The sequence below is a fragment of the Falco peregrinus genome, chromosome 6, assembly GCF_023634155.1.
Source record: "Falco peregrinus isolate bFalPer1 chromosome 6, bFalPer1.pri, whole genome shotgun sequence".
NCBI classification, from domain to species: Eukaryota; Metazoa; Chordata; class Aves; order Falconiformes; family Falconidae; genus Falco; species Falco peregrinus.
This window is the reverse complement of record NC_073726.1, coordinates 30,094,037-30,106,741: the sequence shown is the minus strand read 5'-3', so window position 1 is coordinate 30,106,741 and position 12,705 is coordinate 30,094,037. Positions and strand designations below refer to the sequence as shown.

The following is a 12,705-nucleotide window of genomic DNA, read 5'->3' as shown; positions in this document are numbered from 1 at the left end:
CCATGTCTAAAACCCATAAACCCATTAGATCATACACTTCACTGGTAAAATAAAACAAAACAGGAACAAGAGACTGTCTGTAAGAGAAACCATCCAGGTACCAGCACATTACTAAACTCAGAGCAGGCAAACGGCAAGCAGTGAGCCAAGAATAACAGGTTTTTTACTTCTTTCAAGTTTGCCAAGTGGAAGAGGCAGATTATTTTTCTTTCAAATGGTTGAGAAAACAGCAAAGACCTAAGCTTCCACGACCTGTGCTTACAGAAACCTGTATTCTTAAGTTTTCCACGGAAACATAATTGAAAACTCATCAGGTACCTGTGCAGAATTTTGTATGGCAGTATGTTTTTCATCAGATTAAAAGAGCCATTCAAAACAAAAATAAAAGTGAAAGCTCTAGAAGTATAGTATTCACTACAAAAATTCCGAACTTTCTTTTAAAAGGGAAAGAAATAAACTCAGTGAATTGTTCTAACTGGTCAGTTTTGAATTGGTGATACCAGTACACACTTGAATGCCACTATCTTAATTCACTTCCTCTTCACTCCCAATTCAGATTTTAATGTCAGCAAAACTCTACAAACTACTTACTACCACTAAGAAGCTGCCATGTAAATTCAGTGTAGAACTGCCACTGCACCACACCTCCCTATGCAAGCATTCCTGTTTGATGCTAATCCTCACTGTACTATTCCACTGAAAATACACGGAAATCTAGTGCAGAATAGGATACTAACTGTCCTCCCTTTAACACCCTCACCCTCTAGTTCCCGTTATGCACTTAAGCAAACGTGGGGTTGACAAGCACAACCAGAAAGGCGATAAACGTGGATTTTAATAGCAGTATGAAAGAAAATGCTACACACACCCCAACCTCCCCATCCCTCTGCTTTTCCATCAGGCTCTGGACAAAGTTCCCATAATACCATCTGGGCCCAGCTGTTAACAGCTGCTCAAGACAACAAGCAACAGCTGGGTGCTCAGCACAAAGAAATATGAGGCCTGTGCATCTCAGTACACACCCAGTGAGCCCCCGCACTAGTCAAGTTTACCATTCCCATAACTATGTAGGCTATCTACTAGATGACAAACTTCTAAGTTGCTCTAGCAGCTTTAAAAAGAAAAACCTTTTAAGACAAACTGAAACATAGCATCAGGGTCTATTTACCATTATTCAATTAGAATCAACTATTCGAAATTCACCTTGCTTTTTACTTGAAATTTTACTCAACTGAAGTCATAAAAGCTCCAACACTTGAATTAATACCACCTGCACTTACCAAAAAAGCATCAGAATGCCAGCAAACATAAAATCAAGTGAGATGACACACTGCCCAGGAGATTAAAGCACTTCAAACTTGCAAGAAAAATAAAAAACAGATGCTCTCCTTAAGCTCAGGCATCATAAATTTAAGTATGGTGTGGATACTTACAGAATGGAACAACATACAGTGTCCTATTCGAGACTGGATATCCTCGGGTCCGGCATTACAGGAATCTTCTCTCAGAAGTTTCCATGTCTGACACTGGCAGTCAAAAGCAAACAATCCACTGAACTGCGGTTCACTGGCTCTGCTGTCATCAACGCTGCCGTTGCAGGTCAGAATCCTGCCTCCAAAGGTATATATCATGTGTTTTTCAGAATCCATACACATCTGTAAGAATGACAGAAGCAGTTTTAACCCAGAACATTAAGACTTGAACACTAAGATTTAAGATTGAACATCCCTCCCCTGCAAGCGATAACTACTAAGTTAAGACAATGCTCTGCACATCTCCTAAACCTCTAATAAACAGAAAAGAGCACACGTCTTCATGGTTGATAGGTATTAATCTCAGAAAATTCATTAAAATATGAGTCTAATTTCAACTTACTATTTAATAAGCAAAAAAAGAAAATACTAGATGTACCCTCTGTCACCTAAAAAACTTGCCTCTAGCTGCTGATTTCGGGGCAAAAGATTTTAGATTTTTTCACTGAGATCCGTAGCCAATTCTGCCACGAAGTTAACAGAGTATTGCCTTTGACAACGGCTATGCAAGGGAAAAAATTCTAAATCGCTGCTAATGTACTGGCTATCACTCAAATCAATCCAAAAATCAGCCTGTGATTTGTTACTCAGATTCCATGCATATGTTTATGCAGAAGTAATGGGGCTAACACTAAAGTAGGAGCATAACCTGGTCAAGGATTTTTGATAAGACTGCAGCAGAAATAAGTTTATCCCCAAAACCTGAATTCGGGTTATGGCACACAGGAGATGCACTGCAGTACAAACCAAACAAAAACCTCTGACTCCACGTGATGTTTTCAGACACAGTGCAACACAGAGGGTTACAAAACACCACGGAGTGGGGGGAAGACAAGATTACAGTGAGAAAGAGATGCTACTCAGCAAAGCCTACACAAAACACTTCTAGTGCAGCACATTTTTAAAGGTTAAACAAAAACCGCTATCACAGTAGGTACTGAGGGAGAGAAGAGGAAAGGCTGCAGATTGATAAAGAATTCAGGGAGGACATTCTTTCCTAAGAGACAGCAGGGGAAAAAAGAAGCAATTTCAGAAGCAGGCAAACAAGGTACAGAGAGTAGCCTTGCCAGCTGACAATTTACTTTTGCCTTTTCCCCAACACCTGGGAGGCTGGTATTTGTTATTAATAGAACTGAAAGACTGATTGGCTTTTGTTCTGCAGACAACACGTATCTTTAATGTTCCGTGTCAGCAGAAACACATATTGTGCTGGCAAACAACAGCTTTGGTTACAAAACAGCTAGTACCAATAAAAGCAGTTCTTGGGCTGCTTTAAAAGTGAGTACTGATGCACTGTTTCTTGGCCATGCTTTATAAAATCAATTTAGAACAAGATACCTTTTTCAAGTACACAAAAGACATTAAACGCAATCTAAGTAAAAACCGTATTCAGTTTGAACACATGGATAGGTGTGATTTTTTAAAAGATTAATAGCCACTCCTTTAAGGTGTTTCAATCTCTACAAAGCAAGCACACTCTACAAATTTTAGAAGATATATTCTGAGAGAACCTTGATCCTGTTGGCCTCATGTCAGTGCCTTGCTTATAGTATTCTTCCAAAGGTACTATACACAGCTTTAAGAAGTTCGTTCCCCAGCGCCCTCCAAGTAGGCAGATCTGCAAGCCCAGCTCAATAAGACTGATTAAAACCAGATGAACTGTGCTTTAAGCTTTAATAAAATGTGTCTTAATAAAATGAATTGGTTTGCAAAGGTTTTAATGATACTTCTGACTCAATTTGATTAGGATACTAGTAGTCAGCGACATCAGACAACAACACTATTAGAATTTAATAGAGAGCAGATCACAGCCTGCCTCATCATTATGTTACCTGGTACAGCACTTCTAAATCGCAGGAGACTACAACCAAAACTGATTCACAAACACTGAGAACTTGTACTAAGAGTATCAGCGCAGCTGACCTGATGATCAAACACCAGCTTTGGACCTCCATCTGCTGCAGTGTCTTCGCTTAGTAACATCCATGTGTTTGTGTCAATGTCGTAGCGATAGAAGTCACTTTTCAGAGATTTGCTGTTCCTCACAGAGGAATCCAGATAGCGTCCCAACGTGTAGATCTGCCTTCGTTGAATATCAATGCACATCTTGTGACAAGACCTGGCACTAGGACCACTCTAATAAAGAAAACAACCATAAAATAAAGAGAATAATACATTTAATATTGCTCCAGGTAGGTCACTGTGCACTCGCTAAAGGCAAATAAGCAACTGGAAATCCTTTGGAAATTCAAGAAAATCTGTTTGTAATCAGACAAATACAGGATTAATATATAAGCAACTATGTAACAGGACATTCCACAAGTTTTGTCCTTTAAAAAGACACCAGCAAAAACCTTAACACGTTTTTTACCACAAACTTAGGACTTGAAGAGTTTTTGGAAAATTCCTTAGAAAAGTCTGTCTTCTCCAGAAGTATTTTCAGAGGTGTGTGAAAGCTACTTGATCTTTCAAAAGTAACAGAAATCTATGCACACGAGAGGCAAAGTAAGATGTCACAGCCTATAAATAACTCCACAGGATGAAGATTAAGTAGTGTTCTATTAGAAGAGCCTCTGTTTTGTTAATAGGCTGTTTTCTAACAGATCATAACCAGACACTCCCACAAACAATTATATCCCGTAATGGGTCTTCGAAGGTAACAAAAGCACTCCCTGTCCTTCACAAATAGGTACGGCCATTCCAGTCTCCAACTCCAAGGAAGTTTACCACAGTAAGCAAAACTGCCATAAGTTATGATCTTCAAGAGAAACACAGAGTGCCCCAGTCAAATTATTATGTGCTTATCCATCCAGGAGTGCTCAAGTTAAATCAGAGTAATTTATTCAATGACATTATGACAATGCTATGCAGTACTGGGCAGTGTCCCTTCTGCTTCCCACATCTAACTGAGAACCTTCGTACTCTCCTCTTGAAGCATGACAGCAATATTCCTGTACTCCAAAATACTAGAAATCAAGATCTGAAAAGCCTTATTTGGAAAATATCAGACAAAAGAAAAAACTGACATCTTGCCTATAAATAAATTCTGTAGTTTGTGTCATTTTGGCACTTCCTAAAGGAGGATGCCAGAACAAGGCTGGCTCGATGACTTTGAGAGTCTGGAAATCAACATGACAAGTGATAAGATTTCAAGGGATAACAAAATGTAATGTGTACAGAAGACTGAAGTATGAAAGAAAAAATATATTAAAATCTATTGAAAAATAAAGATTACGCAAGTAGGTGAAGATGTAGCAAATCACCACTTATTAGAACACTTCCAGTCAAAGAAAAGTAGTCATGCCATAACAAAATCATAATTTAGGTTGGAAAAGACCCTTAATATCATCAGGTCCCACCATTAACTCAACACTGCCAAGTCCACCAATAAACCATGTCCCTAAGCACTACATCTACATGTCATTTAAATCGCTCCAGGGACAGTGGCTTCACCGCCTCCCTGGGCAGCCTGTTCCAACGCTCGGCCACCCTTTCTGTGAAGACATTTTTCCTAATATCCCATCCAAACCTCCCCCGGCACAACGTGAGGCCGGTTCCCTGTGTCCTGGCACTTGTTCCCTGGGAGCAGAGACCGACCCCCCCTGCCTACAGCCCCTGCCGGGCAGCTGTAGGGAGCCACCAGGTGCCCCTGAGCCCCCCCTCTGCAGGCTGACCCCCCCAGCTCCCCCTGCCCAGCTCTGGACATGCTCCAGACCCTCAGTGTCTGTCCTGCAGCGAGGGGCCCAACACTGAACACAGCATAATATTTGCTCAAAATGCTACCAAATACTGCCTTACTGGGGGATGGGGGGGTGGGGCAGAAATCATCTTCATAATTGTACCATTTAATGTAAAAAAATTCTACTAAAATTATTACTGAAGCTTAAAATATGCCGATGGAATAAACCACTAAAATGGATAAAATACGAAAGGAAGCATTACATCTTTGCATTCAAAAGACTTGACTAATGTTCTAGAATCAATTTCTTGATTAAAAAAGTTGCTGTAAACTGTTTACAGTAACTCAAATGACAATCTGAAGAGGTAAACTGAATTGTTCATGTTTTGTAAATACGAAGTATTGTATCACCAGTGATTACAGCTTTGAGGATTAGTTACTTCATGGTTTGTTAGTTTTTTTGGTGGGGGTTTTTTTTCTGAAAAGTGTACTGATAGAAATGAAATATTAGCATAATATCCTGAAATGCCACAAAAGTTCATTCATTGCCTTTGGTCACATGGAAGCTGACAAAGGCGGCTGAAAATACTCTATCTACCCTGTTCCCAGAAAATACAAAGCAGTACCTTCCATAGGACCCTTTTCCAAACACACAGGGTGGTTTCTTTGCACAAAAAGTACCAATTTGTGTGTTCACCAAGTTTGCTCCCGATTCACAAGAAAGTAACTACAGTAGACAAAGTCCATCTCTCATTACGTAGCTGGGACGCTTAATGATATGCCATTTCTCCCTTGCCAAAGAGCACATATTTACCTTGGCACAGCTGCCTGGTAGACCAAACGGTAAGATCTACTCGTGATATCTGATTCTCCCCATTTTGCCAGGTCACTGCAGTTTTTTAATTGAACCTGCCGATCTAGCTATCTTCCCTCACTCCCTCACCTCTGTATGCTCTATGGGCTAAAGTAAATCCTGCCCCATTTGCTCGAATAACGTCTTTAGCACTTTCAAGAATAATTCTTCAGCTTAATTTCCAGACCTGCCTCACCATGAAGAGCTGCACTGTCAACTGAAATTTGTCTGAGTACAGACACAAGGCTGAGATGCTCAGCATCCACAATACCAGTTCCAAGCCATTCACATCAACAGCACAGTTGGTATACTAGCAAAGTATACAACATACAAATTTCAGCTCCTAAGATTACGTTAAAATGAGACAAGAATTCAGGAAAAACGTCTTCTTTCCTGATTTATGTACTGGTCACATCTCACAGGGCAATATCTGCCTTTTTAAAGGGCTATTAAAGGTTTTAAGTTTGATCATTTCATCTGTACAGACACAGAAACTTCATCACCTCAAGTCCACTTAAGAACTTCAACCCCTACCAACTTGCAGACCCCACCACAGCATGAGCTATTTCTTCTAATAAAGAAGACTTCACACAATTCTAATCTTTTCTCAAAGAAAACCGGAGTTATTCTTGCATATCCCTTACAAGATCATATGGAACCTGCCACGTTTCCAATTTAATCTACGTGTTTACCAATACAAGTAAATAACTTCATTAAACAGTGGTACACATTGGTTTGACATTTGAAGCAAGAGGGGAAAGGCCTAAATCCGTGTTCACATGGGAGCTACTCAGTTTGACCATGGAAGTCCTTGTAATTTGTGTATACTTCAAAGGGGGACACAAAGTTCATTTACAAAGACAGATATGGACAGTCACTGAAAATGAATAAAACACTTCCAGGCACATGTGGTTAAGTGAATCAAGAGCCCGTGGGCGGCTGCAAATGTTCATCCAAAAAACCACATACTTCATGTGGTTACAATAGCAAGCCTGTTGTTCAGACAAAGAACACACTGCCGCAACTTGTCATGGAGAAAGTGACCCTCCAAATTCAAACAGGAAAGTCTGTTGATTCCAGAAGCACTCAAAGAACTTGACCCCTTATAAGCACAAGTGAGAAAAACTGACCACGTAGACATGACACACTCTAACCTACAACTGAAGAACTCAAGTATGGTTATAGAGCAGGACAACCTTTTGTCCCCTCCTGCCACAATGTAGGCTGGCTGACAATCCATGAGTTAAGGTCCAAGGTGAGCAGATCTTCACGATCTCTATACCCTTATTCATATTTGGGCCTTATCACCAAAGATGAGCTGCAGACACACACAAAGTACTTGCTGTAATTGCTACTGCTCTAAACATACTGACTGCCATTCCCAAACTTATTTGCAGCTACTAAAGAGAATTTCACCTGCATACTGATAACTGCAAGGGAGTATTAAACAAATCCAAGTATTCTCAAGCAGAGCAGCAGGCAAATAAGTTTTGCCCAGTTTCTGTTTATCTGCTTCTGTGGTTATCTGAACTCATAACAAATCAAGGCAAGACTTCTCATTAAGGACTTTCTATTAAGTACTTCCTACATTAACTACATTCTATGATTTTATGATTCTGCTTTTCTTTAGATCTAGTTTCATTGAACTGTGTTCAAAGTTGTTTACATGTAGCATCTACATTTTTGCAGATGAAGCTTCAAGGACTGATTAACTGATTCAGTTAAGGTATTACTTCCCAGAGTGCATCTTAGTTAAAGAGACTCTAGTAAGTCACATCCAGCAACAGCACCCAAATGATCTGAACAAACACCGGCTTTGGGGACTCTTTCCAATTCTCATCAGGAAGCTTCTGGCACACGCACTGCAGAAACCACACGTGAAGGAAGCTTGTGACTAGGCTAAGTTCTTATTCAGATGGCAAGCAAAGCGTTATGTTGCTTCAGCCAGTCCCTCTACTTATGCCAAGGCTGCAAAGGCAACAGTAAAGCATTAGCATATCACATTTCTAACCTACTGGACAGCAAACAATACCAAGGATTACTAAGCATGGGCACTGTTCAGTTTCTGTGGAACTCAGTAAGCGCCCACACAGAGCCAAGACTAACCTGAACAAAATGGCTCTCTGCCACCCAGCACCACTGTACAATTAGCACAGCATAATAACAGCTAAGACAGATTAAACAGTATGTGCCATGACCCCATTTTAAAGTGCTACAAAACACCAAGTTTCTGTACCCTACTCCTATAATCTTCCTCAAACAGGTTGGTCAAGATGCAGTTCCTCCGGTCTCTAAAATACAGATAAATGCCCTGATGAGGGTGGGATGGTAGGGAAAGGGGGTGAGTATGTATAGCTAGGAGTACCTAAGACAGGCTTTCAATCCTTTAAGCACCCAGGAGTGACCAAGACCAAATAGGATTTTTTGGTTTCGTCAGCGCTACGTGAAATTCAATTGTGCAATGCCAAGTGAATACACAGTATACTTTATGAAAAGCCTTCTCAACATGCTAAGCCACTTTATAAAATCTAATTAGAGCTTTCTTCATTTAACTTGCAAATGCTGAAAGCAATTATCCCACTTAAGGACTAACTTACAAAACGTTTTCAAAAAGCAACACAACAGCACCAAGAGACAACACTGCCTCCTTAGAATAATTGATTTGTTCCTATACAGGAGATAAAGGATTGGGACTCAACTCCTTAGGGTAGGGTCTGTTCAAACAACTATTTATGCCAGAATCAGCATGCATCATCTTAGCAACGGCATCCTGGCATGCTCTGCTAAGGCACAAACACGATAGCTTTCATTTTTTGTTTTTAAATAAATGTCCTATGAAACTGCTTTAATGCGAACAGGACTGCAGGAAGCCAGTTCCACTCCCCATCCCACCCACCCCCAAACAAAAACTGGGGAAGCTTGGCCTCTTTTGGTTATCATAACCTTTTATGAATAAAGGGGTTTCAGTTGCAAGAAACTCTGTTTTATTCAAACAGATCCAGATGAAAAACCTCAGGAGCAAGCCTGGACCCTGTTCAAGAGTCAGGGAAATAAAAACAAAGAACAGCTGACTAATTCTCCCTTCTCGGTGCTGTAAAAGACTGAATGGAATGTGAACACTGCCTCCAGTATAAAGTTCAAAAATAAGCGTCATGAGGTAAATGCTCTTGTCCTACAGCAAACTAGGACGAGGACATAAAAAGACACAAACAACCTACTTTGTTTCCAGTTCTGAGAGCACTCTGTCAAGCAACAAATAGCCCCTCCTGCCTACACACAACTGCAGAGATTAATTGCTCTCATTTCCCACTGTCAGAGTATAATTCACTTCCTCCTTCATTCCACGCCCCTCAAAAAAAAAAAAAAAAAAGGAAAGTTCGCCACAATCTTGAAAATTAAATGAAATGCATATTATTCTTGGCATTTGTTCAAGTCTATACATTTTTAAGATTAGAGCTTGTTAGTGCTGTATCAATGCCAGTCTTCAGCTAAAGCGTACTCCCCAAATATTTAAGCTGCAGCTCAAAATGATTTTACTCTAGGCAAGTACTAAATTCAGCAAGAGAAATAGCTACAGCCATACACAAAACAAAACACTTTCATCCCATAGAAGTTGCTTACAGAAGGCATTTTAATTTTCTTATAACCTAGGAGTGTCAGAAACCTAACGGAAGAATTGCATCTATTGCTTTTTACAGTAGCATAGGGCATTTGTATTCCCCATTAGCCCAAAACACGCGGAGGCTGATGTATTGCTTCTAACACCCCTGCAATCACTGACCACATGCCAGCAGCACCAAGTCCAAGAGGGAGCAGGGTCTTGCACATTCAGTCATACAACAGGAGCATCACGACAGTACTCATGGCCAGAGCAGCCCAACACAGGCACACAGCTAAGGGTATGCACTGTCTATAAGGGTTCCCTAAGCACCCAAAACCATCCCATAAACAGCATATTCCGCTACTTTTTCCTACCATATATGATGACAGAAATCAGTGCTATGCATGTCATTTGATGTCCGAGATTGACAGCTCTAGCACTAAACAAAAACCTTTGAATGTCACACTGGGTAGCCACAGCAAAATATTAAACTGGGACTCAAATATTTCTAGAAGCACAAGATGGGAGTCTAGCTCCAAAATAACATATCCTGGATGTTGAATGTACACTCCATTCATTCAATTACTCTGCAAGTTTGCCTTCTATAGAAGCTTAAAGCAGCATATGAAGCTAACAGTTACACTAGGTCAGCAGCCACGCATTTCCACTCCAAGATCCTCTTGCTGTTATTCATGAAAGATGACAGGTATTCCAGCTTCCTTTTACAGCTGCTGTGCTTAGCTATAAAGAATATTATTTGAGAGTATGCAAATTAAATATGTTCTGCCAATAAATATTTTGGGAGGCCTATTAAATAGATCAGAATCTGGCTAAGAATCACAACACTTAAAACTTGCCAGGACCAGTACTGGAAAGCTATAGGTCCACAATTTTTCACACAAAACAATTAAATGCCTTACAACAAATATCAGGTTTGAATACCAAAAGGTTTGACAAATATTTGCAAATAATTAACTATTAATAAGTCTAGCCATAATTAAGACAAGGAAGATATCCCTCGGTCAGCAGTTGACATAGTATTTGAGCTATGCCTAATCTGCTTACAAGTACCCTCCTATAGCAATGCAACGAAATAGATTTCGTTCCGAAGTCCTTTCTGGGCATCTGACTCAGACCTGATGGAGCAAATTAAAGTCCGAGGCAGCTTTTAGCACACTGTCTTGATGCATCTCTAAGGTGGGAAAACAAAATTTAACAGGATGAAGCTTTTTCTTCTTCTTCTTCCTAAAAGCATGCAGACATTTCAGATAGTCCTAATTTCTCACTGTTGATACTTCACAGCCTCAAGATGAGCCTTCCACAAAGAGACTTTCCCTGCTTAGACTAGAAGTAAAAAATAAACAGCCCAGTGTTCTATCTTTGAAAGACTCTTCAATGAGCTTATAAATCGAAAGATTAAGCTCAGAGATCATACATCCTGATCCTTATGACTGCAGTGGACTGGATTTGATGACTCATGAGGGGCCCATCCCTTCCAGTCCTACATACAACTTTACTCACAGTTTGCTGCATCCTTCAGTGATCACTGCAGGTTCGCCACAGCACACACGAGCAGATTCAGTGTAGCAGATAACACTGCTATGAAAATGAATAGATACTTAACGTGCTGTTCCCATGAGACTGATTACCTGTTAAAGATTAGTTTTCCTGCAGGACTGTTTGCAGAAACAACTAATTCCAAGTTATTTTCATGGAGGAATGAACTAACACATGACCTATGGGCTTCTGATGAATCCTGATTAACAAACCTCTAAAGGAATAAAGTGCCCCCTATGAATTGACTCGTGAACTTTCCAAAGCCCCAATATTCTGCTTCTGATATCTGTTGCGTGAGTTTGACTACAGTGCAGAAACAACATTGGCAACCAATGCCTGAGTTACTGTCAGCACAGGGAGCCGCATTCCCGGGTCATTTCTGAGCTATGCACTCTCACTTGGCTTGCTCTCACACCAAGGTATCATCGAGGCCTTCCAGCAATGCATAACACCGTGGATCTCTTGTTGCAGCAAATCAAGGCATCCTATGACCAAGAGAATTTTTAGGCAAGCAAGTGGAACAAAGGGGGAAAAACTCCCAGAGCTTCAAATACACAAAGAGTGTGAATTCATTCTTTCATTCACATAAATAAGGTTGCAGGAACACATATGAAGGTCTCGTCTAGGCTTTAGTTTACAGTCAAAAATATGTCATCCAGACTACGTGATTCACCTTACAAATGCAAACAGGAGAACCACTGAAGTAATACCCTAGTAGAAGACAACCTTGCAGCAAAAGGACATCAATACTGTGCTAATTCTAACAAAAGGCACAATTAACCTGCAAACCAAGCACTATTCACACTGATGAAACATGAGTAAAATTACAGTTTCTTAAATTTTAACAAGAAGGTCATTGATTTGTTACACGTCGACTGCTCGGCTTTGCTTTCAGTAACACTGATGAAACACAACAGACGACCCACCACAGAACCAGAGCTTTCACCAGCTCTGAGAGATGGGCCCTCAGGACAACATCCCTCATGTGCCGAATTTAACTAACCCCATTAACAATTGCAGGATGTTGAATGAGGTCATTTTTGCATGCATCGTAAGTTCACGCTGTCCTCTCATTACCAGTAACAATGGCTAGTGAAGGTCCAGCCAAGAGAGATTTTTCCATAGATGCAAACTCTTCAGCTTAACTACAGTCACACTTGCAGACTAACAGGCTAGCAGGCTGAAAAGAATTTTTTGAACTGTTTAGCCACAAAGATGAAGATGCAGCAAGGCTCGAATTTTTGAAGGTTTGTTTTGGTTTTTTTAAATGTCCTTGAAAAGCTGGTGATAGATAAACATGAAATTTTAAGTTTAAATACTTTTTCACAGGCTTTCAAATGTTTCTGAGAAAGTGAAGACAGTCTTAAACAGATGACAAAGGAGTAGTTTGTATCCAGAGGTGTCAGAAAGTCATAAAAGTGGCTATATGTTTCTTCCCTTTGGGCTAACCCATGGCTATGAGATTCCCATCTCTAGGATACAG

At 40.3% G+C, this 12,705-nt stretch overlaps 1 protein-coding gene across 6 annotated transcripts in view; it reads right to left on the bottom strand.

Annotated features, from left to right (window-relative positions):
* Window positions 1–12,705, bottom strand: part of MKLN1 (muskelin 1) — a 98,527-nt gene that overhangs the window by 26,259 nt on the left and 59,563 nt on the right. For all 6 annotated transcript variants that reach the window (XM_055808980.1, XM_055808981.1, XM_027778694.2 and 3 more), the window contains 2 exons: window positions 3,456–3,668; window positions 1,434–1,655 (listed from right to left, as the gene is read on the bottom strand). In XM_055808980.1, the coding sequence (XP_055664955.1) occupies window positions 1,434–1,655; window positions 3,456–3,668 (435 nt within the window). The remainder of the gene's footprint in view (window positions 1–1,433; window positions 1,656–3,455; window positions 3,669–12,705) is intronic.